Genomic DNA, 25,645 nt, shown 5'->3' with positions numbered 1-25,645 from the left:
TCTCTCTCTGCTTGCCTCTCCATCTACTTGTGATCTCTCTCTGTCAAATAAATAAATAACATCTTTAAAAAAAAAAAAAAAGAGTTGCATGTTCTACCAATGGAGCCAACCAGGTGCCCTGGTATTTTATATTCTTACATAAATAATATGATTCTATAGTATTAAATGAGGGAGGAACCCACAGTGTAGAGGTCACATGTCGATGAGAGCAAGAGGGGTAGCTTGGGTGTCCACTGGGTGAACAAGAGGGAGAGGCCAGTGCTGACTGGGGGACCATACCAGGGTGGGAGGAGTCGGCAGGCTGGTGTGTTTGGGGACATGGAGGGACAGGGGATGTCAGGGAAAGGCCAGGAGGAAATAGAGGGAGGCGCCAAGCTTGGGGGGAATCGTGTGGGCTGAAGGAAGGAGCTGGACTTTCACCCTCCAGCAGTGGGAGGGCTTTGCCCTGAGCCACTGCCATGTCAGCTTTGTGTTTTAAAAATGTCCTCTGTGGGCACCTGGGTGGCTCAGTGGGTTAAGCCTCTGCCTTGGGCTCAGGTCATGATCTCAGGGTCCTGGGATGGAGCCCCACATTGGCCTCTCTGCTCAGCAGGGAGCCTGCTTCCCCCCACCCCTGCCTGCCTCTCTGCCTACTTGTGATCCCTCTCTCTCGTCAAATAAATAAACAAATCTTTAAAAAAAAAAAAAGTCCTCGGTGGCAGGTGTGTGGCGAGTGGGCTGACAGGAGTGAGACCGGAGGCTAGGAGGTGTGTTCACCTGGTTCTGATCCTCCTGCTGGACGGTGTGCTCACTGAGGGCAGGAGCTGTGTCTGAGCCATCTGGGCACTCTGTGGAATGCTTGTGTCATCTTTCTATTATCACCTGTCACTGCCCTTGCCCCCAAGTTATTAGCACCACCCTTACTGCACACCATGTCACTGACTAAGTTCCCTTCCAGAGCCATCTCAGGGAACCCAGCAGCTTAGGTCAAAGTCCTGGGCCAGAGGCAGGGGTCCTGGTCCTCTCTCCAATATGCTGCTGAGTCCCAGAGTGGCCCTAGCCAGCACACCCCCTCCGCCCCACTTCCTTAGCTGTTCAAAGTGAGGGTTAGATTAGACTAGTGGTTTTTAAACTTTTTTTTAGGTTTACAAGTCAATTTGTTTAGAAATCTGGAGTCCTTGGGATCTGTGGGTGGCCTGGTCGATTGGGCAATCTGCTTTTGATTCAGGTCATGACCCCAGGGTCCTGGGATCGATTCCCTGAAGCAGACTCCTTGCTCAGTGGGGAGTCTGCTTCTTCCTCTGCCTCTGCCCCTCCCCCTGCTTGTGCTCACTCTCTCTCTCTCTCTGACAAATAAATAAATAAAAATCCTAAAAGAGAAAAAGAAATCTGGAGCTTTTGGAAAAAATCTGATGACCTCCCACCTCTGCCAACCCAGAGTTTGGAGAAGCAGATCAGAATGAAGCCGGTAGTGCTGGTCTGTGCTGTGCTTTTGCTGCAGAGGTCATGAATAAGAACTGAATGTGGGAGACCAGACAGATCCCGAGCTTAGGCATTGCTGGTAGGCATGGCAGGACCTTGGCAAGCCCTCTCTTTCCCTACCTAGCCAATCCCCCAAAGGGAAGCTCCGAAAATAGGGGTAGGGGGCAGGCAGGAGGCATTGCGTGTATGGCAAATGGGAGAGTGATGGGTCTGGGATCCCCCAGAGTGGCCAGGCTGCCCAGTCAGTTCCAGGTGTGGGTCTAAGGGTTTACAGAGGGTTTGCGGCTCAGCAGGAAGAACTCTTCACCTGGTTACCACCTGGCCCTCAGTCTTTTTTTTTTTTTTTTTAATTTTTCTTTATTTTCTCCTTCCTTCCTTCCTTCCTTCCTTCCTTTCTTTTTTTTTAATTTATTTTTTTTTTTTTTAAAGATTTTTATTTATTTGACAGAGAGGGATCACAAGTAGGCAGAGAGGCAGGCAGAGAGAGAGAGGGGGAAGCAGGCTCCCCGCTGAGCAGAGAGCCCGATGTGGGACTCGATCCCAGTACCCCGAGATCGTGACCTAAGCCGAAGGCAGCGGCTTAACCCACTGAGCCACCCAGGCGCCCCCCTTCCTTTCTTTTTAAAATTTATTTGAGAGAGAGCATAAGCAGGGGGGCAGCAGGCAGAGGGAGAGGGGGAAGCACGCAGCCTCCCCACTGAGCTGGGCGTCCAAGTCAGAGCCCAAGCCCAGGGTCCCAGATCATGACCCAAGCCGAAGGCAGAGGGTCAACCGCCACCCTCCCTCCTTTTTAAAAAGATTTATTTATTTATTTGAGATAGAGAGAGAGAGGGAGTGAGCAAGGGGAGGGGCAGAGGGAGAGAAGCAGACTCCCCGCTGAACGACCGATGAGATCGTGACCTGAGCCGAAATCACCTGTTGGATGCTTCACCAGCTGAGCCGCCCAGGCAGCCCCTGGCCCTCAGTCTTGAATCTTGGGGGCCCAGCAGAGCTGTGGCTTCATTAGGTAAGGCTGACCTAAATCTCCCATGGAACAAAGGGCATCCCAGGAGAGTTGTCACCATGCCCTGGAGGTCTCCTCTTCTTAGGGACTCTTGGAGCTCTGTCGATCAAGGGGTCAGGGGCTCACTTCCTACACATCCCAGCTACCCCATCATGGCAACCCGAGGCTAGCCCACTTGGTCCCTGAGCACCGATCTGTAAGTCCCAGAGCCACGGAGTCAGTGACCTCCCAATGGATGGCAGCCCCTCCCCCAGGCTCTGGGCCAAACAGACCGGGATCCCTGAAGACCTGGTGACCAGGGAGGGCCCAGTGCTGGCCCAGCCCCTGGGCTGGATTCCGACTGCAGGCTCTCTGCTCTTCTGACTAACTGGTCCCGCCTCCAGAGTCCAAGGGTCCAAGTGGTGGGTGGGCCATGCTGTCCTGAGCACTACAGAGGAAGGTGGCACTGAGAACCGTTGGTGGGTGGGTGGCATGAGATTCGAGGAGCTGCTAGAGCAGGTGGGCGGCTTTGGGCCCTTCCAGCTGTGCAATGTGGCCCTGCTGGCCCTTCCCCGAGTGCTGCTGCCCATGCACTTCCTCCTGCCCGTCTTCCTGGCGGCCGTACCTGCCCACCGCTGTGCGCTGCCTGGTGCCCCCTCCAACTTCAGCCACCAGGACGCATGGCTGGAGGCCCACCTGCCCCGGGAGCCTGACGGCACCCTCAGCTCCTGCCTCTACTTCACCCACTCCCAGGCCCTCCCCAACACCACATTTTGGGGAGCGGATCAGAGCCCTGGGCAGCTGGAGGGTGAGCCCTCCACAGCACCCTGCCCTCAGGGCTGGGACTACGACCGCTCCGAGTTCTCCTCCACCATTGTAACCGAGGTACCCGTGTGTGAGACCGGGGGACACGAGAGTGGGATGGGCCTGCCACTGCCTTGGGTGATTACTGTGTGGGCAGGAGACGCATTACCTTACTTTTTAGAGTCTCAGTTTACCTATCTATAGATGGGATCTATGAATTTAAAGCAGTGACCTTTGTTCCTGGCCTGTAGTAAGGAGCCCTTACGGGGAGCTGCTAGTGTCAGCTGGGAGGGGATTAAGGCAGGGAAGGGCTAAGATGGCTCCAGGGAGCTGGGAGAGAGAGTTGAGAAAGGCGTTTCTACAGTAGGAGGCGAAGAAACCATACAGGCCTCCTTCTTTCTCTTCTTTTTGGTCTCAGGTCTGGGATTTATATAATCCGTCCAGAGGTGAACGCAGATGGGGGCATTCTGTCTGGAGAGGAGCAGACCTGTTGTCAAAGAGAAGGCCCTCCATGAAAAGAAACTGACGCTGCAGGACTGGGCGGGGGGTGCAAAGTCTCGTACCCCTCAAGTTGGGGTGAATAGTTGAGGGTTTCTTATCTGACATGGAGATGCCAGGATGGGACTGTTGACCTCGGAAGGCCCCAGAGTCTAGAGAGGAAGGGTCGGTGCTAGCTGGAGAGGGCATGTACCCATGGGAGGCCCCTCCCTGTTTGTCCCTGCAGTGGGACCTCGTGTGCGAGCAGAAAGGCCTGAACAAAGCCACTTCCACTTTCTTTTTTGCTGGTGTGCTGGTGGGGGCTGTGGCCTTCGGATACCTGTCTGACAGGTGGGGTGCAGTGGGGGTGGGCAGAGGAGTGGGTGGGGAGCCCTCTCCCACTAGCTGGGGTTATGGGCCTGTTCTACCTCTGTCGTGAGACCTCCCCTCTTCATGGGGAGCTGACCCCGCGTGACCCCTGTGCAGGTTCGGGCGACGCCGTCTGCTGCTGGTGGCCTATGTGAGTTCCCTGGTGCTAGGCCTGGCATCTGCAGCCTCGGTCAGCTACATCATGTTCGTCATCACCCGCACCCTCACTGGCGCAGCTCTGGCTGGCTTCACCATCATCGTGATGCCACTGGGTAAGGCAGGCAAAGGACGGGCAGGGCCTAGGAGACTGGAGGGAGGCAGTTGTCAAGGGTGAGACCAAACCCCTCTGGTCCTTGCTAATTTTCTTCCTGTCTCTGGCCCCTGCCCTGGGCCCAGAAATGGAATGGCTGGACGTGGGGCACCGCACCGTGGCAGGTGTCCTGAGCGGCACCTTCTGGACAGTGGGCGTGATGCTCTTGGCACTGGTCGGGTACCTGATACGGGACTGGAGATGGCTTCTGCTGGCTGTCACTCTGCCTTGTGCCCCAGGCATCCTTAGCCTCTGGTGAGGACTATGGGCAGCTTGGGAGTGGGAGATAGAGGAACTCTGAGATAGAATTACTATTATTATTTTTTAAAGATTTTATTTATTTATTTGAGAGAGAGAGAGACAGAGTGAGAGAGCATGAGAGGGGAGGTCAGAGGGAGAAGCAGAATCCCCATGGAGCCAGGAGCCTGATGGGGGACTCGATCCCAGGACTCCGGGATCATGACCTGAGCCTAAGGCAGTCGCTTAACCAACTGAGCCACCCAGGCGGCCCCCGAGATAGAACTAATTAGAGGCTGAGATTCGAATACAGAATGACTGAGAGATGAAGAGAAAGTCAGTGACTGAGAAATGGAAAAAGAGAGAAAGAGAAACCAACCAGTACAAAGAAGATGGCACTGGACATGAGAAGCAGAGAAACACAGGACAACGTATAGAGAGATGGTGGAGAGACCGAAACAGAATCAGTGAGAGAAAGTGTCAGAGGCCAGACCTGAAAGGCAGATTCAGAGGGACAGATAGAGATGGTCGGAGGAGCGACAAGAGAGACAGGGACGGAGAGATAGGGCCAGCACAGGGATAGGGAGTCCAAGCAGGAGGGTAGGAAGCCAGGCAGGGTGGCCATTTCATTGCCTCCCCAAAATGAACTGGCTTTTGATTCCCCCCTCGGGGATTTCTGTGTGTCTGTCTCTCCTTCACCCTATCACCGGTGGGAGAAGTGGGTGGCTGATGCTGGGGGTTGTGGTCTCAGGAATGAAACCAATCCAGCTGGAGAGAAGGGAATCCTAGGCTGTGGCGGATCCAGGCCTGGGCAAGGAAGTGTGGGAGAAGGTGGCTTTTAAGTTGGGCCTTAAAGGATGAATTAAAGTCCGTCAGGTGAGGAGGGTTTGGGCCATGTTGAGAGACTGCATGGGCAAGAGTCTGGAGGTTGACAGGCTGTGGTATGTGCAGGAGGGAGATGTGGCTGTGGGTGCTGACTTTGCCTGAAGGGCCTCCTGCTGTCTGTCCCCCAGGTGGGTGCCCGAGTCTGCACGCTGGCTTCTGACCCAGGGCCGTGTGGAAGAGGCCCACAGGTACTTGCTCCGCTGTGCCAGGCTCAATGGGCAGCTCGTGGGTGAAGACGGCCTGAGCCGGGAGGTGAGGGAGAATGTGTGTGTGTGAGTGCACGTGCGTGCATGAGAGGGACGTGCATGTGTGTGTGTGTGAGGCCTATGTCAAGCGCCCCCTTCCTGGGGCCCAGTGTGTGTGTGCAGGAAAAGTTTCTGGCCTCCAGTGGACAGTTCCAAACTCTTCAAAATGTCCTGCCTGGCTCCGGTGGGCCACAACCTTTACTCAGGGCCCACCCTATTCAGCTTGCAAGTGCATCCCCACCCCCACTGCTGAAGAAGGAAGAGTAGAGACCCAGGAAGATCAATGTGCCTAGCTAAGCCATGTGCCTAAGCCAACTCTGATGTCATAAACTCTCCTTCTCTCCCACCAGGCCCTGAACAAAGTGGCCACTCGGGAGCGAGTGGTTCAAAGACCCTCCTACCTAGACCTGTTCCGGACCCCACGGCTCCGACACATCTCACTGTGCTGCATGGTGATGTGGTAAGGAGGGGGCCTGGCCTGGGCCTGGCAGGGTGGGCATCGGTGGACAGAGGGGCGGCAGACTCCGGGATGGTGCTGAGTGTGAGAGGAAGATGGACAAGTGAACTGTAACTGTGCAGAGCAGGACGACCAGCCCCTGGGGGCAGGGGGCTCTGGAAAGTTACAAGATGGAGCAGTCATCAGAGGCGGGGCTCAGAAGCAGGCTCTGCCACTTCCTTGCTGTGAGACCTTGGACAGGTCACAACACCGAGCCTCAGAGCCCCTTCTGCAAAACAGGACACTGTTAGTTCCTACCTCAAGGCTTGCTGTGAAGATTAGGTAAAGACGCTTTGGCCATTGGCACTTGCTGCACACTCCCAGGGGTTATGGGGACAGGGAAGGTGGTGGGCAGTGGGCTCTGGAGGTGGGGGAGGCGGTCCTTCTAAAAAGTCAAGCTTCCCTAAAAAGAGAGGACAAGGAGTCGGCGTGAAAAAGAGGGTGGCACCCTGAGTGGCATCCTGACCCCTTTCAGGTTTGGAGTGAATTTCTCCTATTATGGCCTGAGCCTGGACGTGTCGGGGCTGGGGCTGAACGTGTACCAAACGCAGCTGCTGTTCGGGGCTGTTGAGCTGCCCTCCAAGCTGCTGGTCTACCTGTTGGTGCGCCACATGGGACGCCGTCTCACGCAAGCAGGAATGCTCCTGGGCACGGCCCTTGCTTTGGGTATCAGTCTGCTGGTGCCCTCTGGTGAGCCCCACCCACTGCCCGGAGGCCCCGCCTCCTGCCCAAGAAGGCCCGCCCTTTCCCGGAAGCGCCCGCTCAAAGTCCCGCGCTCGGGGAACCTCCCATCGCGGGAACTCTGGGTCTCCCGCAAGGCCCGCTCACTCCCCGAACCCTTTTTCCTCCAGAGATGGGAACAGGGAGCATCGCCCTGGCTGTGATAGGGAAAGGTTTTTCTGAAGCTGCCTTCACCACTGCCTACCTGTTCACGTCGGAGTTGTACCCTACTGTGCTCAGGTGAGGGGAGCCTGGGTTCCAGGCAACCCACCTGGGGGAGGGCTTGTAGTCACATCTTTTTACCAGCAACCCCCACCCCCCAACACACACACTCACACTGCCACCCAGAGGGCTTGTAGTCACATCTTTTTACCAACACCACACACACTGCAGCCCAGTTCCTCCTACCCGTTCCTTACACGGAACCCAGAATACAAGAGCTAATCAGAGCTGTCTGTGCTTGTTTAAATCTGGTAGAAGGCAGAGCATTTTATTGTTACTAAGTGACCCTGAGCGAGGTCACACTTCTCTAGGCCTCATTAAAAGAAAAGTCACAAAAAGCGCTATCTGCCCTTCCCTTCCCATTCACTACAGCCCCAGGCAGTGCTGCCTAGGGGGTTGTCTCTGGACTTAAGGCCTGCCCCCCCCCAACTTTTTTTTTTTTTTACCTTTTTAAAGACTATATTCATTTGAGAGAGAGATGAGAGAGAAAGAGAGAACATGAAGTGGGGAGAGGGGCAGACAGGGAGAGGGAAAGGGAGAGAATCTCAAGCAGACTCCCACAGAGCTGAGGCGGGGCTTCATCCCTCAACCCCCAGATCAGGACCTGAACCAAAATCCAGAGTGGCCATGCCCAACCAATTTAGCCACCCAGGCACTCCTTGGTATCCTTTCAACTAGCTATTGGCAGGTAGGGACTGGGTAAATTTAGAAAGCCTTGTTCCTCCTCTACCAACATGGCAGGGTCTCTAGGAGCTGGGACCTTCTTCCTTCCACACTACGCTTTCCCTACCCGCTTTCTGATGACTTTTCTTTTCCTTCAGCAGTACCTGATTGATTCTGTCAGAATGGGGGTCCCATCCTCTGGTGAATACTGGCTTGGGGTCCCTGGCCTGGGGACAGATGGGAAGACCACCTGGAAGAAGCCTCAGCTTTCTTAGCCATCTAGGGAGAAGGGGGCTCAGGACATGCCAGCCCAGGATGGGAGCCCTCTGAGGCATGACCCTAAGTAGATGTGAACACCCACCCGTTCCCCCTTCCTCTCTCTGAACAGACAGACAGGGATGGGGCTGACTTCACTGGTGGGCCGGCTGGGGGGCTCTCTGGCCCCACTGGCAGCTTTGCTGGATGGAGTATGGCTGTCACTGCCCAAGCTCACTTATGGGGGGATCGCCCTGCTGGCTGCCTGCACTGCCCTCCTGCTACCAGAGACGAGGCAAGCACAGCTGCCAGAGACCATCCAGGACGTGGAGAGGAGGTGTGCACAGAACGACTGTTTGTGTGAGCACATGCATGTGGGAATGAGTGCTCAAGTACCTGATGCCTTAGGTAGGATGCAGAGAGGACGTGTCTGCATGTTGTGTATCTGGTGCTTCTATGCAAGTGTGCATGGGCATATGACTTGAGGTATGTAAAAGTACACGAGTCCATATGTGTGTGTACATGGATATCCAAGATTGTTCAGGAAGAGGTGGATGTGTGCACACTCAGGTATGCCTGTGCATCAGGGATGTGTGCAAGCATGTGTGGGAGTCACCTGTGGGAGTACCCATGTTTGTATACTAGCAGATGGGGGGAGGTGTAGGCCAGCCCTGATGGGGCAGGCTCGGGTGGGAGGCCCAGGGGCTAAACCCCACCACTGCTCATGACTCCTTCCTCCCCAGTGCCCCATCCAGCCTTCAGGAGGAAGAGACGCCCATGAAGCAGGTCCAGGACTGAGTGGTATCGGGACAGGCTCTCCACAGAAGTTCTGCAGCAGGGGCTAGAAGACCAGAAGGGCAGGCCCTGTGGCTGGGGCTGGGGGCATCAAGCCCCATCCCCAGGGCTGGGGTGGCCAACGGTACCCCCTCTCTGTGCTCATTCAGCCTCGACTATTCGGCCTCCAGCAGCTGGGTGACTTCCTAGAATGCGGTCGGCTGCTGAATAATTCTGGTACCCTTGTCATGGCTGGGAGAAGTTCTAGAAATGAAGGTGCCCCAAGGGTTTGGGGCAGCATGGACGAGCCCTGGATGGGAAGCCAGTCTGCCCCTGTGATCTGATCCCAACTTTGCCACTGATTTGCTGTGTGACCTTTGGCATGTGGCTTTCCCTCTCAAGGCTTCAGTCTGTTCATCTCTTGAACGGATAATGAAGGCTCTTAGTAGACCTCACCACAGGATCTATCTTTTGTCAGGCTCAAATGAGATACCGAATAACGTGCTTCCTCTAGAGATGGTGCTAAAGAAGGGACTGCCCTTTGATGACTTCTAGCACCAACAGGCTTGTGGGCATGCTGTCCACTGTGTGGTACTGGGAGCTTCCCGGGTCGAGGGTAACCAGGAGAACAGAGCTCTTTGTTCCCATGATTGGCCCTATACCTCTCAGGCACTTTGCAGGGTGATGCATCCCCCACCCCACGCCTCCCATCTTCCACCCCATTGTTTAGGCCTCATGCCCAAAGAAGAGTTGAAGGCATGGGAGCCAACATTTTATTGGAGAAGCCAGAATAAACACGTTTCTTAAGTACCTTGAAATTACAGAATTTGCTAGGAAAAGGGACTGGGAAGGCCGGGAGGACACCCTTTAAAATGTGGTGGTCTATGTCCTCCTGGCCAGACAGGAACGAAGTGAGGAATCAGCAAGGTTTAGGCTCCCTGGTCTACCATGGAGCCTAGGCCCAGGCCACTGGAAGACCATCTCCTCCCCCCCCCCCCGCCCCCGCCGCCCCATGGGACTGGAGAATTCTGTAGCTCCCACTCAACCATGGAGGGGATGGTATGAGGCCTGAGTTAGAGTGACCTCTCCTGTGAGCGTCTCATTTGGATTTTATCTCCACGGGGTCATAGATGTAGCAGCCCACATCACCAATGTTCACACCTGAGGGAGAGAGCCCCGTCACCAAGGGCCTTGGGGGTGGGGATTGTTGGGCTGAGGGATGAAGGGAATCGGGAGGGGCCTGGGTGTGTTTGACTACAGGGGAAGTTGTCCACACATCCCCACATGCCATACTTTAGGCCCACTGTCTGGGGTGGGGCTGCCCACCTTTGGGGCCAAACAGGTAGCCGTAGCAGGGGATGTGGCAGTAGGGGACGCCGTCATGCTGGGACATAGAGAGAAAAGAGAGCCATCTCAGCTTGGCTCTCTTCCCATCTCCAGCCTACCTCCTCCCGACATAAGTACCCATCCCTGCCCCGTTCACCTCAGCATGACTCCCAGCAGTCAGGGTCTTCCGGCAGCGCTGGCACCTCAGACAGGGTCGGTGCCAGTTTCTACCCAAAGACATCACCTTCTCAGCTGGTGGTGGAGAGAACTGGTAATTCTAGGGCAGGGCAATGAGACCTACCTGCTTTGCACCACCTCCCTACACTTTGATGCCCATCCTCTTCCCTCCTCCCCAAGCTTCCCATTGTCACTTACCAAAATAGACAGGTTCCTCGCAGCCAGGGCACAGTGAAGTCTCCCCAGTGAATGTCTTCATGTGGGGAGGGCCTTTAAGGGGAAGAGGCCCTGGCTAGGGCTGAGGTGGGGGCCAGGCCTAAGCAGGGCCCATCAGCACCAGCCTGCACATGGCTTCTTCAAAAAGCCATGCTCATCCCGGAGCACTCCACCCAGCTCGCCATAGATCTGCTTTCTTCGGCAGAGCTGAGTCTCCTATGAACCCACCTCCTGTCCCCAACCTTTCTGCAGAAGGGACCCCCTGCTTCCTTCTCCTCCCAGGGGTTCAGGTGCCCACTAGCTCAACCCTGGTCAGCAACTCTATCCTCAGGAAACCTGAGCTGATACAGGAGCAGGCCAGGGCATGGGTGTCAGGTGTTGGGGAGCATGGCGTCATTGCCCACTCTAGGGAATGGGAGGAAGGTACAGGGAGAGGAGAGAAGTGGAAGAATAAGAGGGGCTGACCCTGTCTCAATGACCTCTCACTCCTCGGTCATTCCTTCCATGGCCTTGGCTTGGGAGAGGCCTGAATTCCAGGCCAGCTTTGCCTGACTCGCTATGTGACTGCACAATGCCACTTGCTCTCTCCAAACCTTGGTTTCCTCACCTGTAAAATGCAGGTGATAGTGCCGTCTACCCAATTTACCTCTTAACTCAGCAGCTGACATCAGAGAACCCCCCAAAAGGGCCACGAGTAAGAGAAGACTTTGCCACAAATGAAGTTATAGGAATGTGAAGCAGAGGACTAAGTGGGAGACCTGTTCCAGCCTGGGGATGAGGAGTAGCTGGGGCCCAACTTCACTTACTTTTCTTGCCCTGGGGGAAGCCAGTCCTGGGCCTGGGGGGGCTGAAACTGCTGGGGCTGAGGGGAGTGGTGCTGGCTGGGGTGGGAGTGGGAGGGTTGTAGAGGTAGGAGCCCACACCACCAATGTTCACCCCTGCAGAGAAAATAGTGGCTGTCAGGCTTGAACCTCCAGTTCCCGGCCACAAAGAGGGTCCTGCTGTCCCCTGGCCTCTTCTAGGCTGGTACTTACCTCTGGGTCCGAAGAGAGCCCCATAGCATGGCTTGTGGCAATATGGCCTCCCGTTGTGCTAGGCACAAGCAGAGGAAAGAAGGTTGCTCAGAACTAAAGGCCTGGGGTAGGGTGGGGGGCGGGTCTCCTGTGTCCCACAGGCCTTCTCTCAGGACAGACTGCCAGGTGTGTCTGTCCATTGGCCTGGGCTTGTGGGGCCCGGAGAGGTGTAGGGTGAGCATGTCAGAATTGCCACTGTGGTCAGGAGAATGAGCAACAGCAGGACAGAAAACCGTGGCTTCCCTCCCCTCCCCACCAAAAGGAATGGGGTCCACCAGCACAACTCAGGTATCCCAAATCCTGGCTGGTGTGGGGCCCTCCGAGTAGGTGGTCTTGGTATTTGCTGAGGTTGCCTTTAGTGAGCCTCCTGAGTCGAAACTGGGGGCTGGTGCTTAGGGGACAGTGACAGATAGCCCTGGCCAGGCCTCACCTCTGCATGCCCTCCTGGGGACAGGACGCTGTGGCAGCGCTCACATTTCAGGCAGAAGCGGTGCCAGTTCTTGCCCAGGGAGCTCACCTTCTCCGCTGTGGGGGACAAGGTGGAACCGGGCAGTGGGGAGATAGGCCACGCAGCGGGGGGCCCCCTTTTCCCTCCTTAGCCCCGCCCGCCTGCTTCCTAGAGACTGTGGGGAGTGTCCCGGGAAGTTCAGCTCGAACCCGCCCGAGTGCCCTGTGCCCCAGAGGTGGAAAGAGGGTCTGAGGCCACACTGTCGTAAACTCCTCCAACGCCCCGGCTGACACTCGCCCCATCTCCCCCTCCTCAGCCCGCGCCTCACCGAAGAAAACGGGTTGCTGGCAACGCGGGCAGGTCCAGCTCATGGCTCCGCTCAGCGCAGCCTGCGCCTCACACAGTAGGCACCACCGTGGGGGGCTTCGGTCCCGCCCCCTCCGCCGGCCCCGCCCATGGCTCCGCTGGGAGCCTCATTGGGCTGAAACAGTAGCTCCTCGCGCCTATTGGCCGTCAGAAATTTAGACAATTCCACCTGGGAGACGCCGGCGATTTCGCAGTTACTTCCAAAAGCTAAAGCCTCCGACCCGTGGAGGTGACAGAGGGACTTGTAGCCAGACGGGGGCGGGGGGGGGGTGGTGGTGCCGGGGGCGGGAGAGGGCATTAATTTCTGTCTTCGAACAAAGGGGAAAATTGTCCAGAGGGCGGACTTCATGAAAACACTGTAATTTCCTCAAAGCTAAGGGTCAGCCTTCTTTGAAATGGCTTAACTCCGCCTTGACCGTCTCAGGAGGTTAAGAGCGTCGGAATCTGGAGCGCATCTCTGCCACTTACTCTCTGGCTTCAGGCAAATTTCCTCTGCATCCATTTTGTTTGCACAATGAGTATGATGATTAATCTCTACCTCATAGGATTGTTGTGGGAATGAAGCTAGTACGCGTAAAGGGCCCAGTGCTTGGCACATAGCTGCTATAAAAGCGATAGCTATTATTAAGATGGATCCCATAATGAACTCAAAAGACTCTTTGGTAGCCTCAAAGTGTGGTCTGGATACAATGGTTTTCTTGTGAAATTACAAAGCGTGTTAAATTTAAATATATAACTCAGACACAACACAATTACATATTCCTAATTTAGTTTCAAGGTTTTAATATTTGTTACAAGTAGCCCAAGAGTGTTTCAAAGGACACTTCAAGAAAACCCACAGAGAAAGGAAGAAAATATTTGCAAACATGTATCTGATAAGGATCTAGTAATAAGAATATATAAAGGACTGTTACACGTCAACAAAGACAACCCAATTTAAAAACAGGCAAAGAATTTGAATAGACATTTTTCTAAAGAAGATATACACATGGCCAACAAGCACATGAAAAGGTGCTCAACATCATTAGTCATTTAGGGAAAAGGAAAATCAGGATCACAATGAGATACCATTTTAGAAGTATTAGAATGGCTATAATAAAAAAGATGAGTAATAACAAGTATTAGGATGTGTCAAAATTGGATTCCTCATATGCTATTGATGAGAATGTAAAATAGTGCAGCCCTTTGAAAAACATCTTGGTAATTCCTCAAAAGGTTAAAAAGAGTTGCCGTATGATCCAGCAATTGCAATCCTGGGTATATACTGAAGAGAAATGAAAGCATATGTCCACATGAAAACTTGCACATGAATGTTCATAGTACTGCTATTCACAACAGCTGAAAGTCCATCAGCTGATAAACAGATGAGCCACGTGGCTTATCTGTGCTAGAACAGGACTCAGCCATAAAAAGGAATGGAGTACTGATGCACACTACAACCTGAATGAGCCATAAAAACATGCTAAATGAAAGAAGCCAGACATACAACACCATATACTGTAGGATTCCATTTATATGAAATATCCAGAAAAGGGAAATCCATAAAGACAGAAAAGTGGATTAGTCATTCCTAGGGGTGTGGAGGAGGGGCAACTGGGCATATCTGCTGAGGGGGTATTAGATAGATCTCTTTGTGGGGAGATGAGAATGGTGTGGAATGAGTGATGATAGTTGGACAACCTCATGAATATATTAAAAATGAATTGTGTATCTTAGAAGGGTGAATTTTATATGTGAATAATTCCTCAATAATAATAATAATGGACGGGGCACCTGGGTGGCTCAGTGGGTTAAAGCCTCTGCCTTCGGCTCAGGTCATGATCCCAGGGTCCTGGGATCGAGCCCCGCATCAGACTCTCTGCTCAGCAGGGAGCCTGCTTCCTCCTCTCTCTCTCTGCCTGCCTCTCTGCCTAATTGTAATCTCTGTCAAATAAAATAAATAAAATCTTTAAAAAAATAATAATAATAATGGCCAAAGATAATTTATTTTTTTAAAAAGGCAGCTCAGGAAATGAGGGTCAGGGAAGAGAGCTAATTACTGTGTGCCAGTGCTCCAGCAGAGAAAACAATCCCTTGATGAAGTATTAGGTGGTGAAATGAAGAATTTTCTGGGGTAAATTCCTTTGTTTTGTCATATCAGCCCAGAAACAGCTCAAGGGGGCATGTGTGCTGAGCTTAGCCTTCAGCTGCAGTCCTGTGTCCTGCTGGGCGAAAGGGGTCCTATCTGTCTCAGGAGTTCGAGAGCCTCTCTGGACTTCGGTTCCCTCCCTGGGCAATGGGATAGGAATGGTGTCTATGAATTTCCACTCAACATTCCTGTTTCCTCAGTTGTCTCTATCCATACTTTCTTCTTATAACACTTGTTTTATCCTCCTTGTTGACCTCTAAAGGTAGAAGCCTGCATACCATGAAACAAATTTGTCTATATTTTCTCATTATCTGTTTCTCGTTTTGGGAACTATTTCAAGATCCTCAGTTTTATACCTGTTTCTTGATGGGCTTAACAAACTTGAAAAACATTAGTCTCAGTCTCCACCAATATTTTACTTTTGTGTTTCTGCTTCCTCGTTCATTTCTTCTTCCAGAAGGCAGCTTGAGGTTCACTGTTTTTTGCTCTCTATGGCTCTCATGGAGAAGCTCTTACTTCAGGAGGTTGGGAGGACTTCATTGTAGTCATTCATAGACACTGTATTTATTGTCCTTTAGAAAGGTTAGCTTCATTGGCCCACAGAACTATCCTTAGAATTTCTGGGGCATATCAAATCATCTTTCGCTGAGGCTCTGCAGCTCTTTCTGTGTTGGGTCACCTTGGACACATACCTCAGCCCTGTAGAGAGGTCATCTTTACCAGAGCATCCAGCACAGGACCCCACATAAAGAAACAGGTGTCGGACTGTGAGCACCATGGTGCCTTCACACAACTTGCACTGAGTCAGTGGGGCAAGTGCTTTACTGCTCCTGTCTTCTGGGGCCTTCCTGCATTGCATGGCCATGACAAACAGAGTATGCCTTGTCTCTTCTCTTTCAGTACTTAGGAAAGGCTAGTTGAGGCTCCTCCTTTCCAAATATTGGCCATCCAGTTGCAAGTACAGTAAATCATAGTATTCCACTCTTCCTTGACTGGCTTCTATTATTCTGTCTCTAAAAGAGGCTTTGTAAAGATTGCTAACAGGGAAAATGAACACTTCTTGTAGGAATGCACTTGCAGTTACTGACGGTGGCTGTTCTGAACACTTTGTGTGACTAAAGCCTCTAACATGATAGTTTAATGAATACCACAAATGGTTAAGTTCAGTAGAGTGTATGTAGCACCCAATCAGCTGTCAGGGTGGAGTTTGTGTCCTCTGAGAGGCAGATCCCTCTTTAATAAAGATGATTGTTCCCTTGGTGCCCCTCAAATACCCCCTACTTTTTCCTGCACAGACCTGTCACATTATTACACTTACATACTTGTCGGGCTTTCTTCAACCAACATGACTGATTCTTATCTGTGTACCTATAGCACCAAGTACAGTGGGGGTGCTCAGTATGATAGTTATTATTTTTTAAAGACTTTTATTTTTGGGGCACCTGGGTGGCTCAGTGGGTTAAAGCCTCTGCCTTTGGCTCAGGTCATGATCCCAGGGTCCTGGGATCGAGCCCCGCATCGGGCTCTCTGCTCAGCATGGAGCCTGCTTCCCCCTCTCTCTCTGCCTGCTTTTCTGTCTACTTATGATCTCTGTTAAATAAATAAAATCTTTAAAAAAATAGACTTATTTTTAGGTAATTCGTATGCCCAACATGGGGCTCAAACTCACAACCCTGAGATCAAGAGTCACTTGCTCCACTGACTGAGCCAGCTGGGTGCCCCTATTTTTATTATTAATGAAATCCATCCCTTACACTTTTTACTTCATGTTTTTAGGCTCTATTGTTAGGTACATTTGTTTTCAGACTGTTGGTAGTTTTTGATGAATTGACACTTTTATTGTTATGAAGTTGAAGAAATAAGCTTTCCAACAAGATGAGTGGTGGTGAAGATAATGACCCCAAACACCTGAGGGCTGTCACATGGATGAGGCATTAGGGCACTACTGAGACCCCTGGAGAGAGGTCACAGAGAAGCAGATTGGGATTCTGTCCAAGGAAAGAACGTTCTTACAGAGCCCAAACACGGGGTGGCTGCTTCAGATAGTAGGAGCTTCCTATCTCTGGATGTCATAAATAACACTGGAGAACAAACCAACTGATCACTAGTGTTGCCGAAGGGATGCAAGCATCATACACAGACAGATCTTCGAGTTTTCCTCACAATTTGGCAGTATATGATTCTGTGATTCTATTATCAAAGAAGAGTTTCAAATTTGTGTTAGCAAGAGAGCACTGTTAAAACAGTGACAGCTAGGGGCGCCTGGGTGGCTCAGTGGGTTGAGCCTCTGCCTTCTGCTCAGGTCATGGTCTCAGGGTCCTGGAATCGAGCCCTGCATCTGGCTCTCTGCTCAGCAGAGCTTCCTTCCCCCCTCCGCCTGCCTCTCTACCTACTAGTGATCTCTGTCAGATAATAAATAAAAATCTTAAAAACAAAACAAAACAGTGATAGCTACCACCCATGGAGCACCAGTCACAGTCACTGTACTTGTTATTTATGATCCTATAACACCCAGGTGAGGGGTTTAAATGCTACATTATCGGGGCACCTGGGTAGCTCAGTTGGTTAAATGTCTGCTTTGGCTCAGGTCATGATCCCGGCTCAGCAGGGGAGTCTGCTTTTCCCTCTCTCTCTGCCCCTGCTTGTATGCTCTCAAATAATAAATAAATGAAAAATGCTACATCATCAATTGTACATAAGAGCAAACTGGCTTGGAGAGGTAAAGAGATTTGTTCAAATCATACAGACTCAGGATTCTCAAGTTCATAGTCTTTCCACTCCCTGCTCCTAAGCATGGTTTCTGCTAAGCTGCCCATGTGTTTGAGTCTGAAAGGATATTATCCTTGTCTACACAGCATCTCTGCGCCCAAAGGTAAGAGAACCTCTCCAAGTAAAGAATGAATGGGTTGCAAGAGATGGGAATGTCATTAAAGCTTTTCCATGGCTTTTCAGTGCCCTCAAGGTAAAGTTTTTAACTTGGCTCTAAGTACCTCACCTTTCCAGTTCTAGTCATTCCTCCTGTTTCTCCCTCCAACCGCTAAATGAGCTTCTTAAACCTGCCAAATCCTTTTCTGCCTCAGGACCTTTGCAAATGCTATCTCCCTTCTGGGAACTTGCTTCCTGAATATCTTCACCTCATTAATTCCTGCCTAACTTCAGGTCCCCCTCACCCACTCAATATCAAGCTATTGGGCCCAGGCGTTCTCTCCCATAGCATCCTGTGCTGGAGGGCCAAGGGGGTACAATTAATGACAACTGTTTTTTCCCTACTTGACAGCTCAACCGAACAAGGGGGAAAAGGCAAATGGAGACTCATGATAAAGGCTACATTTGTAGCTTAGTGGGAGAATAAAAGAGGTCTGCCAACTTCCTGTCCTACCTGCTCCTACCCAGGAACCTGGGCTTTATCTACCCCATTAGTCTGTGAGCTCCATGAGGGCAGGGACCAGGAATGCTTTGCCAAAGACTGTGTATGCTTCCAATGCCTTGCTTAATCTCTGATACATAGTGCTCAAGAAATACTTATTGGTGAAAGAATGTTAAATGTGATACACAAGTCTCCCTCTAATGTGAGTAGATGAGGGCTAGTGAGGAGATGTGGAGTTAGGAGGGGACTGGTAGGAGTTGAGAGTATCATTACAACAAAAGCCCTGGAGTAAGGGAAGCTTAGGTGCCTAGGAGTAAGAACACAGGAGTTCGTTTCTTCATACCCATGAGGATCAGCATGTATGAAGCAAACCAGAATATGACTTAAACTGATCCTGATTATAAACACTAGATAATGAAAAGAGTACTGAAAATCTGCTCTGGCAGCAAACCAGTTCCACTAATTGCAGTCATTCACAAGAACTTACTAATTAAGCTTAATTAGCATGTGGCACAATTATGTCTATCATTAAATACATGGCAAATGAGAGAATGTGAGAAGGTGTTATGTAAACTGTAAAGCACCTTACAAATATGACTGCTATCATGTGTCAGGTTAGCACTGAGTTTTGATTACAACTATAAAGTCCACTTATTTTTAACTTTGTAGACTTGTTCAAGTATATGGGCATATGCTTAAACTTTTAAGGCATTATCAAAAACTTTGTTCCTTAATGGCTCTTGAAAGGTTTCACTAAGTTCTGGTATGTTAATGAAAAATTAGTCTTACCTCTTGATCACTGTGTCACTTAAACTTTACTACCCATAACCTGTGTATTTTCTCATTCCATCTTCTGAGTATCTCCTCTAACTAGAAAGCTTTACTTTCTACCGCTTATGTTACTTAAAACAATAAAAATGGAAACATACACACAAGACAAAAACAGACTGAAATGTTTTCTTAAAACCACACTAGCAAGTCTGTTTGACTTTTTCCCTTGTTTTCCAGCATCCGCTTGCTGCCATTACATGAACCTGCTGAGAGCATTCTGTGTATAGCTACTTGTGGTTAGTTAACTGCTTGGGGTTATTGACTGGGCTATATTTTGTGACTGAGTGGCATCAGCTGGGCTAATTCAGAATCAAGACTGCAGGAAATGACACTCTGATCCCTCACCGTGGTTGCCTTCAACTCACACTCATGAAGAAATCAACAACAGCTTTAAATAGTGGTTTTCCATACAAAGATGGGCTTGGTCTCTCAAATATCACTTGGAAATGTGTATTTTATCTAAAAATATATGAAAATAACTATATCCAGATAATCTGCAGCATGAAAAATGTATCCATATGCTGCTGGAAACTGAGAAGAAAACAAGAGGAGTGAAACTTGGTGGTCAGCTTGCTTATAGATCTGACAGACGGTGACAATACTCCGTGATGTGAACTGTCAGCAACTTCCTCATCCCATTTCTTATAATATAAAAGAATAGTCCTTGCAGTCCTTTTCATTATCTATGTTAAGGAAAACTAAAACAGTTTAATTTTATGAATTCAGAAAAATGCAAAAGCTTACCTTTTTATAGAGGAGTTTCTGAAACTCAAAATCACAGAACCAGGAGTCAAGTTCCAGGCTCTTCCCAACTCCAAAATGACTGGGCTTTTTCCTCTTCTCTGGAGCTTTTGGAAGAGGCAGAGCTATAATATCTTTACTCATAATCTCTTACTACCACCCCACCACGACCACCAAAAACAGGGCATCAATTACCAGTATCTTGTGGAGACAAGAATTTATGCATCCATCTTGTGATAAAAAGCCACAAAGAGGAAGGCTATAAAAACCAAGGCGGCACTGAATCTTTGCAGCTCTATAGGGGACATTTTATTTTCTACTTTAGAAGCATTTCCTTTGAAGAACCTCATCTTCCCCCATTATAGATTGTTCAGTAGGGTAGATCTTGTTCTTCCATGATGAGCTTCTGACCAGGGCCTGGTCTGAGTACTTTATCCACCTGGCCACAGGAATTGTTTAGGGATAGAAGTGTGGCTCAAATCACACTCATCCTTTTCCCTGAGACTTTTCCATAAGACTTTTTGGTGTTATCAGGAAAAATACTCTCTCATTTCCTAGACAGAAACCTTGTAAGGACCATAGCAGGCTCAAGACTGCAGGGGCTATTTTGCCCCTGAGTGAAGAGAAAATGAGGCCAAGCAAAGCTGAGAGAAATAGGAAGGGAGGGTCCTAATGACATCTCTGACCTCCAGGTTCTAACTCTGCCCCAGTTTCCCGGTATCAAGCAATAAATGATCCCCTATCCATTTTTTTCTTAAGCTTGTTTGAGTTAGATTTCTGTTAGAACCAAGAGTCCTAATTAATACAATGTGCATCTTTATACAGTTCTTGTGCTTCTTGTATTTAAGAATTACATCATGGTGTATAAAGTTCTGACACTGTGAATTGCTTCAAATACATATTTTCTTAATGCATGATTTTTAGGATAACCATGTAAGAAAAAAGACTAGAAAATGATATGTAAAAAATTGGACAAGTTATCTAATTAAACAACAGGCAAAGAATTTGGATAGTTTTCCAAATGGCCAATAAGCACATGAAAAACATGCTTGACATCATTAGTCATTAAAGAAATATAAATCAAAACCAGAAGGACATACTATACTATTTTACATCCACTAGGATGGCTATAATCAAAAAAGAAAAAGAGAAAATAACAAGCATTGGAAAAGATGTGGAGAAAACGAAACCCTCATTATTTCTGATAGGAGGGTAAAGTGATGCAACTTCTGTGGAAAACAGTTTGACAGTTCCTCAAAAAGTTAAATATATTGTGATTTCACAGAAATGGCAGACGGAGTTACAAGAATCAGTCCTCCACTAAAGCTATCATTAAGCTGGCAAAAAAGGATAGAAGGAACTTTCTCAGAACTCTGGAATCTAATAAAACTTAGAGTGGAGTCCAACCAGTGGTGTGCTTAATAAAAAAAAAGTAGCTGTTAAATGTTATGGCATTTTTGTTTACCCGTCTACCATCCCCCATTCCCCAGTTTGGTGGTGGCCGTGGAACAGTAGTCCACATTCCTGGTGTGGCTTGCTAGTGCCAGGGGAGGAGAGAGGCACCCTATTCGCAAAAGACTGTGGCTGTCAATTGTGCCCTGTCTGCTGGTTCCCTGAGGGATGCATGCTGAGTCTGTTGTTTTTTTTTTGCCTCCCCAGCCTGGAGAGCTTTCCAAATAGCATCTGTTCAAAGTACTTAAAGACCCGTGCTACTGGTGACTGCCTAGAGCAAGAGACAGAGAACTGAAAAAGCAGCAGATGAATCTAAAAGCCTGGGAAGTAGAAGACTGAGGAGGAAGCTACATGGGGAAATAAGGACTCTGAAGGGCTACTGTGTGATTGGGGAAATCCATCAAACAAAGTGCATGCCCAGGGACAGATGCATGTTCAGAAAAGACCTGAGAATATCCTAGGCTTGCACCTTTAGCTGATCTTTGGGTTCCATGCAATCAGGAGGTGAAGGCTAAGGCAGAGTTTCAGGCAAATTGGCTTAGCACTGAAGAAGTGCCCCAGCTCAGAGCCAAGCTACAAAAGCCTGGAGAGGTGCTCGTGGTGTTTTTGGTCCAGCCACTTAAGGAAACCTCTGTCAGGTCACTGACTGACTGCTGAAATAATGGAACAGAGTTTCAGTGATCACACACAACAAGAAATGCAGTCTTAACAAAAATAGTTTAGGAAAATCAATGAACAAACGGATGACAATAGTCTTCAATAACCAGAAACAACAAATGGATGACAATAGTCTTCAATAATCAGGGTATCTGATTCCCAGACTGACACAGTTTAATATTGAAAAATGTTCATTTTTAAACAAAAAAATCACAGGATATATAAAGAATAAAGAAAATATGGTTCATTCACAGAAAAAAAAGAGAAGTTTACAGAAATCATCACCAAGGAAACCCAAACACTGGACTTACCAGGCAAATATTTTATTTTTTTTTTTAAAGATTTTTTATTTTAAGTAATCTCTACACCCAACATGGGGTTCAAACTCATAACCCCAAGATCAAGAATTGCATGTTCTAATCACTAAGCCAGCCAGGCACCCCATTTGACAAATACTTTATTTTATTTTTATTATTTTAAATATTTTATTTATTTATCTGACAGACAGAGATCACAAGTAGGCAGAGAGGCAGGCAGAGAGAGAGAGAGGCAGGGAAGCAGGCTCCCTGCTGAGCAGAAAGCCCCATGTGGGGCTTGATCCCAGGACCCTGGGATCATGACCCGAGCTGAAGGCAGAGGCTTTAACCCACTGAGTCACGCAGCCGGCTCCTTGGCAAATATTTTAAATCAAATGTCTTAAATGTGCTCAAAGAGCTAAAGAAAACAATAGACAAAAAAAACTAAAGGAAACTAGGAGAATGAAGAAATGAACAAATAAAGAATATCCATAAAGATATATACATTATTTATTATATTTATATACATTTATTATTATAATATCATATAAGAACTAAATGAAAATTCTCCAGAATAGGTCATATGTTAGTCCACAAAACTCAATACATTTAAAAAGATTTAAATCATACAAAGTATCTTCTCCAACCACAGTAAAGTTAAAAATCAACAAGAGAAGGAAAACTGGAAAATTCACAAAATGTGGAAATTAAACAACACGCTCTTAAGTAACCAAAGGGTCAAAGAAGAACTCACAGGAAAATGATAAAATACTTTGAGATGGATGAAAATGAAAACACAATATATCAAAATACATGGGATGCCGTGAAAACAGTGTTAAGAGGGAAATTATAGCTATGAACATTTTAAAAAAGAAGATCTCAAATCAATAACCTAACTTTATACCTTGAGGAACTAGGAAAAAAAGAGCCAACTAAACCAAAAGATAGTAGGAGGAAAAAAATCATAAAGATTACAGCAGGGATGAATGAAGTAGGGAAAAAGAACAACAGAATCAAAGCAACCAAGAGTTGATACTTTGAAAAGACAAAATTGGCAAAACTTTAGCTGAATTAAAAAAAAAAAAGCTTTAGCTAAATTTACTTAGAAAAAAAGGGAAGATGCAAGTAACTAAAATCAGAAATGAAAGTAGGGCATTAGTACTGACTTTACGAAATAAAAAAGCATTATAAGATAATACTATGAACAGCTGTATGATTAAGTAGGAACCAGACAAGGATGTCACTTTTACTGCTGCTTTTAAACGTTGTACTGGAAGTTCTAGCTAAAGCAATTAGGGAAGAAAAAGAAATAAAAGGTATCCAAATTGGGAAGGAGGAAGTAAAACTATCTCTATTCTCAAATGACATGATCTTATAATACACACTATACATACATTATATATTATATTAAAGAATCCACATACACACAGAAAACTAGAAGAAATGAACAAGTTCAGCAAAGTTTCAAGGTATAAGATCAACACATTAAAGTGTATTGTGTTTCTGTACACCTGCAATAAATAGTCCAAAAGGAAATTACGAAACAATTCCATTTACAATAGCATACAAAAGAATAAAATACATAAGAATAAATTTAGCCAGGACATGAAAGACATACACAAAAACTATAAAATACTGCTGAAAGATATTGAAGAAGACCTAATAAACAAAAAGGTATCCCATCTATGTTCATGGACTGGAAGATCTAATATTGTCAAAATGGTAATGCTATCCAAAGTGATCTATAGGTCTAAAACAATCCCTATCAAATTTCCAATGACCCTTTTTGCAGAAATGAAAAGCCAATCTTCAAATTCATATGAAACCGCAAGGTGGCCCGAGCAGCAAAATAATCTTTTTTTTTTTTTTTAAAGATTTTATTTATTTATTTGACAGAGATCACAAGTAGGCAGAGAGACGGGCAGAGAGAGCGGGGGGTGGGGGGAAGCAGGCTCCCTGCTGAGCAGAGAGCCCGATGTGGGGCTCGATCCCAGAACCCTGGGATCATGACCTGAGCTGAAGGCAGAGGCTTTAACCCACTGAGCCACCCAGGCACCCCCATGAATAGCAAAATAATCTTAAAGAAGAACAAAGTTGGAAGTCTTATACTTCTCAATTTCAAAACTTGCTATAGAACTACAGTGATCAAAATAGAGTACTGGCATCAAGATGACATATAAACCAATGGAATAGAATTGAGACTCCAGAAATAAATCTATACATCCACAGCCAATCAATTTCCAACAAGAATGCCTAGACCATTCAAAGTAGAAAAAATAATCTCTTTAACAATCTGCTGGAACAACTGTACTTCCACATACAAAAGAATGCAGTTGGACCCTACCTCACACTATATACAAAAATTAACTCAAAACAGATCAACAACCTAAACATAAGTGCTAAAACTAAAAAATTCTTAGAAGAAAATATAGGGGTAAATCTTCGTGGTCTCGGACTTGGCAATGAATTCTTAAATATTATGCTGGAACCACAAGTAATAAAAGAGAAAATGGATAAACTAGATTTGATTAAAATTAAAATCTTTTGTGCATCAACAGGTATAATGAAGAATGTGAAAAGACAACATATAGCATGGGAGAAAATACCTGCAAATCATATATCTGATAAAGGTCTAGTATCCAGAATATATAAAGAATCCTTACAATTCTAGAATGAAGAGACAAACAACCCAATTTAAAAAATGGGCAAAGGACTTGAGTAGGCATTTCTCTAAAGAAGGTATATAAAAGGCCAAAAAACACATGAAAAGATGCTCAATATCATTAGTTATCAAGGAAAGGTAAATTAAACCACAATGAAACACTAGGATGGCTATAATATATATAAAAAAGAAATTAACAAGTGTTATCAATATGGAGAAATTAGAACCACTGTACATTCCTGAAAGGGATGTAAAATGATTCAGGTGCTGTGGAAAAGTTTGGCAGTTTCTCAAAAAGTTAAACAAAATAATCAAATGACTCAGCAATTCCACTTCTAGTTATATTCTGAAAAGAAGTGAAAACAGGTACTCAAACACGTACTTATCCATGTGAAAACAGGTACTCAAACATATACTCATTCAGGAATGTTCACAGCAGTACTACTCACAATAGCTAAAAGGTGGAAATAACCCAAATGTCCATCAGTGAATGAACGGATAAACAAATTATGGTATACACATGCAATGCAATATTTTTTTTTTAAAAGATTTTATTTATGTATTTGACAGATCACATAGCAGGCAGAGAGGCAGGCAGAGAGAGAGGAGGAAGCAGGCTCCCTGCTGAGCAGAGAGCCCGATGCGGGGCTCGATCCCAGAACCCTGATCATGACCTGAGCCGAAGGCAGAGGCCTAACCCACTGAGCCACCCAGGCGCCCCCATACAATGCAATATTATTCAGCCATAAAAGACAATGAAGTACTGATACATGCTACAACATAGACTACCTCAAAAACATTATGCTAAATGAAAGAAGCCAGACAGAGTAGGTCACATATCCTATGACTCCATTTTTGTGAAATAACCAGAATACGTACATCATAGTGACAGAAAGCAGATTGGCAATTGCCAGGGGCTGCAGGGAGGTAGGAATGAGAACTAACTGCTTAATAGACACAAGGTTTTATTTTGGGGTGATGAAACGTTTTGGAACTAGACAGAGG

The 25,645-nt window shown here is 47.7% G+C and overlaps 2 protein-coding genes across 3 annotated transcripts; one reads left to right on the top strand and one right to left on the bottom strand.

Annotated features, from left to right (window-relative positions):
• Positions 1 to 2,935: 2,935 nt before the first annotated feature.
• On the top strand, positions 2,936 to 9,635 carry LOC111147593 (solute carrier family 22 member 7). 2 transcript variants are annotated; one of them, XM_022503719.1, is made up of 10 exons: positions 2,936 to 3,328; positions 3,972 to 4,075; positions 4,211 to 4,365; positions 4,490 to 4,658; positions 5,654 to 5,777; positions 6,121 to 6,230; positions 6,742 to 6,956; positions 7,118 to 7,226; positions 8,260 to 8,463; positions 8,870 to 9,635. In XM_022503719.1, the coding sequence occupies exons 1-10, from the start codon at positions 2,936 to 2,938 to the stop codon at positions 8,922 to 8,924; spliced, it is 1,638 nt and encodes a 545-aa protein (XP_022359427.1). In that variant the 3' UTR covers positions 8,925 to 9,635. The 2 variants fall into 2 exon arrangements, with proteins under 2 accessions (XP_022359427.1, XP_022359426.1); XM_022503718.1 differs by having other exon boundaries at positions 2,936 to 3,334.
• Positions 9,636 to 9,906: 271 nt separating this feature from the next.
• LOC111147592 (cysteine rich protein 3) lies at positions 9,907 to 12,576 on the bottom strand. Its single transcript, XM_022503717.1, has 8 exons — positions 12,469 to 12,576; positions 12,123 to 12,217; positions 11,654 to 11,711; positions 11,426 to 11,557; positions 10,602 to 10,673; positions 10,384 to 10,478; positions 10,227 to 10,284; positions 9,907 to 10,061 (listed from the first exon to the last, which is right to left on the bottom strand). The coding sequence occupies exons 1-8, from the start codon at positions 12,509 to 12,511 to the stop codon at positions 10,000 to 10,002; spliced, it is 615 nt and encodes a 204-aa protein (XP_022359425.1). The 5' UTR covers positions 12,512 to 12,576; the 3' UTR covers positions 9,907 to 9,999.
• Positions 12,577 to 25,645: the final 13,069 nt, after the last annotated feature.

Source organism: Enhydra lutris, unplaced genomic scaffold, assembly GCF_002288905.1.
Source record: "Enhydra lutris kenyoni isolate GAN:26980312 unplaced genomic scaffold, ASM228890v2 scaffoldscaffold17, whole genome shotgun sequence".
NCBI classification, from domain to species: Eukaryota; Metazoa; Chordata; class Mammalia; order Carnivora; family Mustelidae; genus Enhydra; species Enhydra lutris.
The sequence above is the reverse complement of the archived record's forward strand: the minus strand, read 5'-3'. Positions and strand labels throughout refer to the sequence as shown.

Coding starts and splice junctions, on each gene's coding strand:
- LOC111147593 (XM_022503718.1), top strand. CDS start 2,936: ATGAGATTCGAGGAGCTGCTAGAGCAGGTGGGCGGCTTTGGGCCCTTC. Junction 3,335..3,971: donor CCATTGTAACCGAGGTACCC/GTGTGTGAGACC, acceptor TTGTCCCTGCAG/TGGGACCTCGTGTGCGAGCA. Junction 8,464..8,869: donor ATCCAGGACGTGGAGAGGAG/GTGTGCACAGAA, acceptor CTTCCTCCCCAG/TGCCCCATCCAGCCTTCAGG.
- LOC111147592 (XM_022503717.1), bottom strand. CDS start 12,511: ATGAGCTGGACCTGCCCGCGTTGCCAGCAACCCGTTTTCTTCG. Junction 10,674..11,425: donor CTTCCCCCAGGGCAAGAAAA/GTAAGTGAAGTT, acceptor TTCCCCTTAAAG/GCCCTCCCCACATGAAGACA. Junction 10,062..10,226: donor CTACCTGTTTGGCCCCAAAG/GTGGGCAGCCCC, acceptor TCTCTCCCTCAG/GTGTGAACATTGGTGATGTG.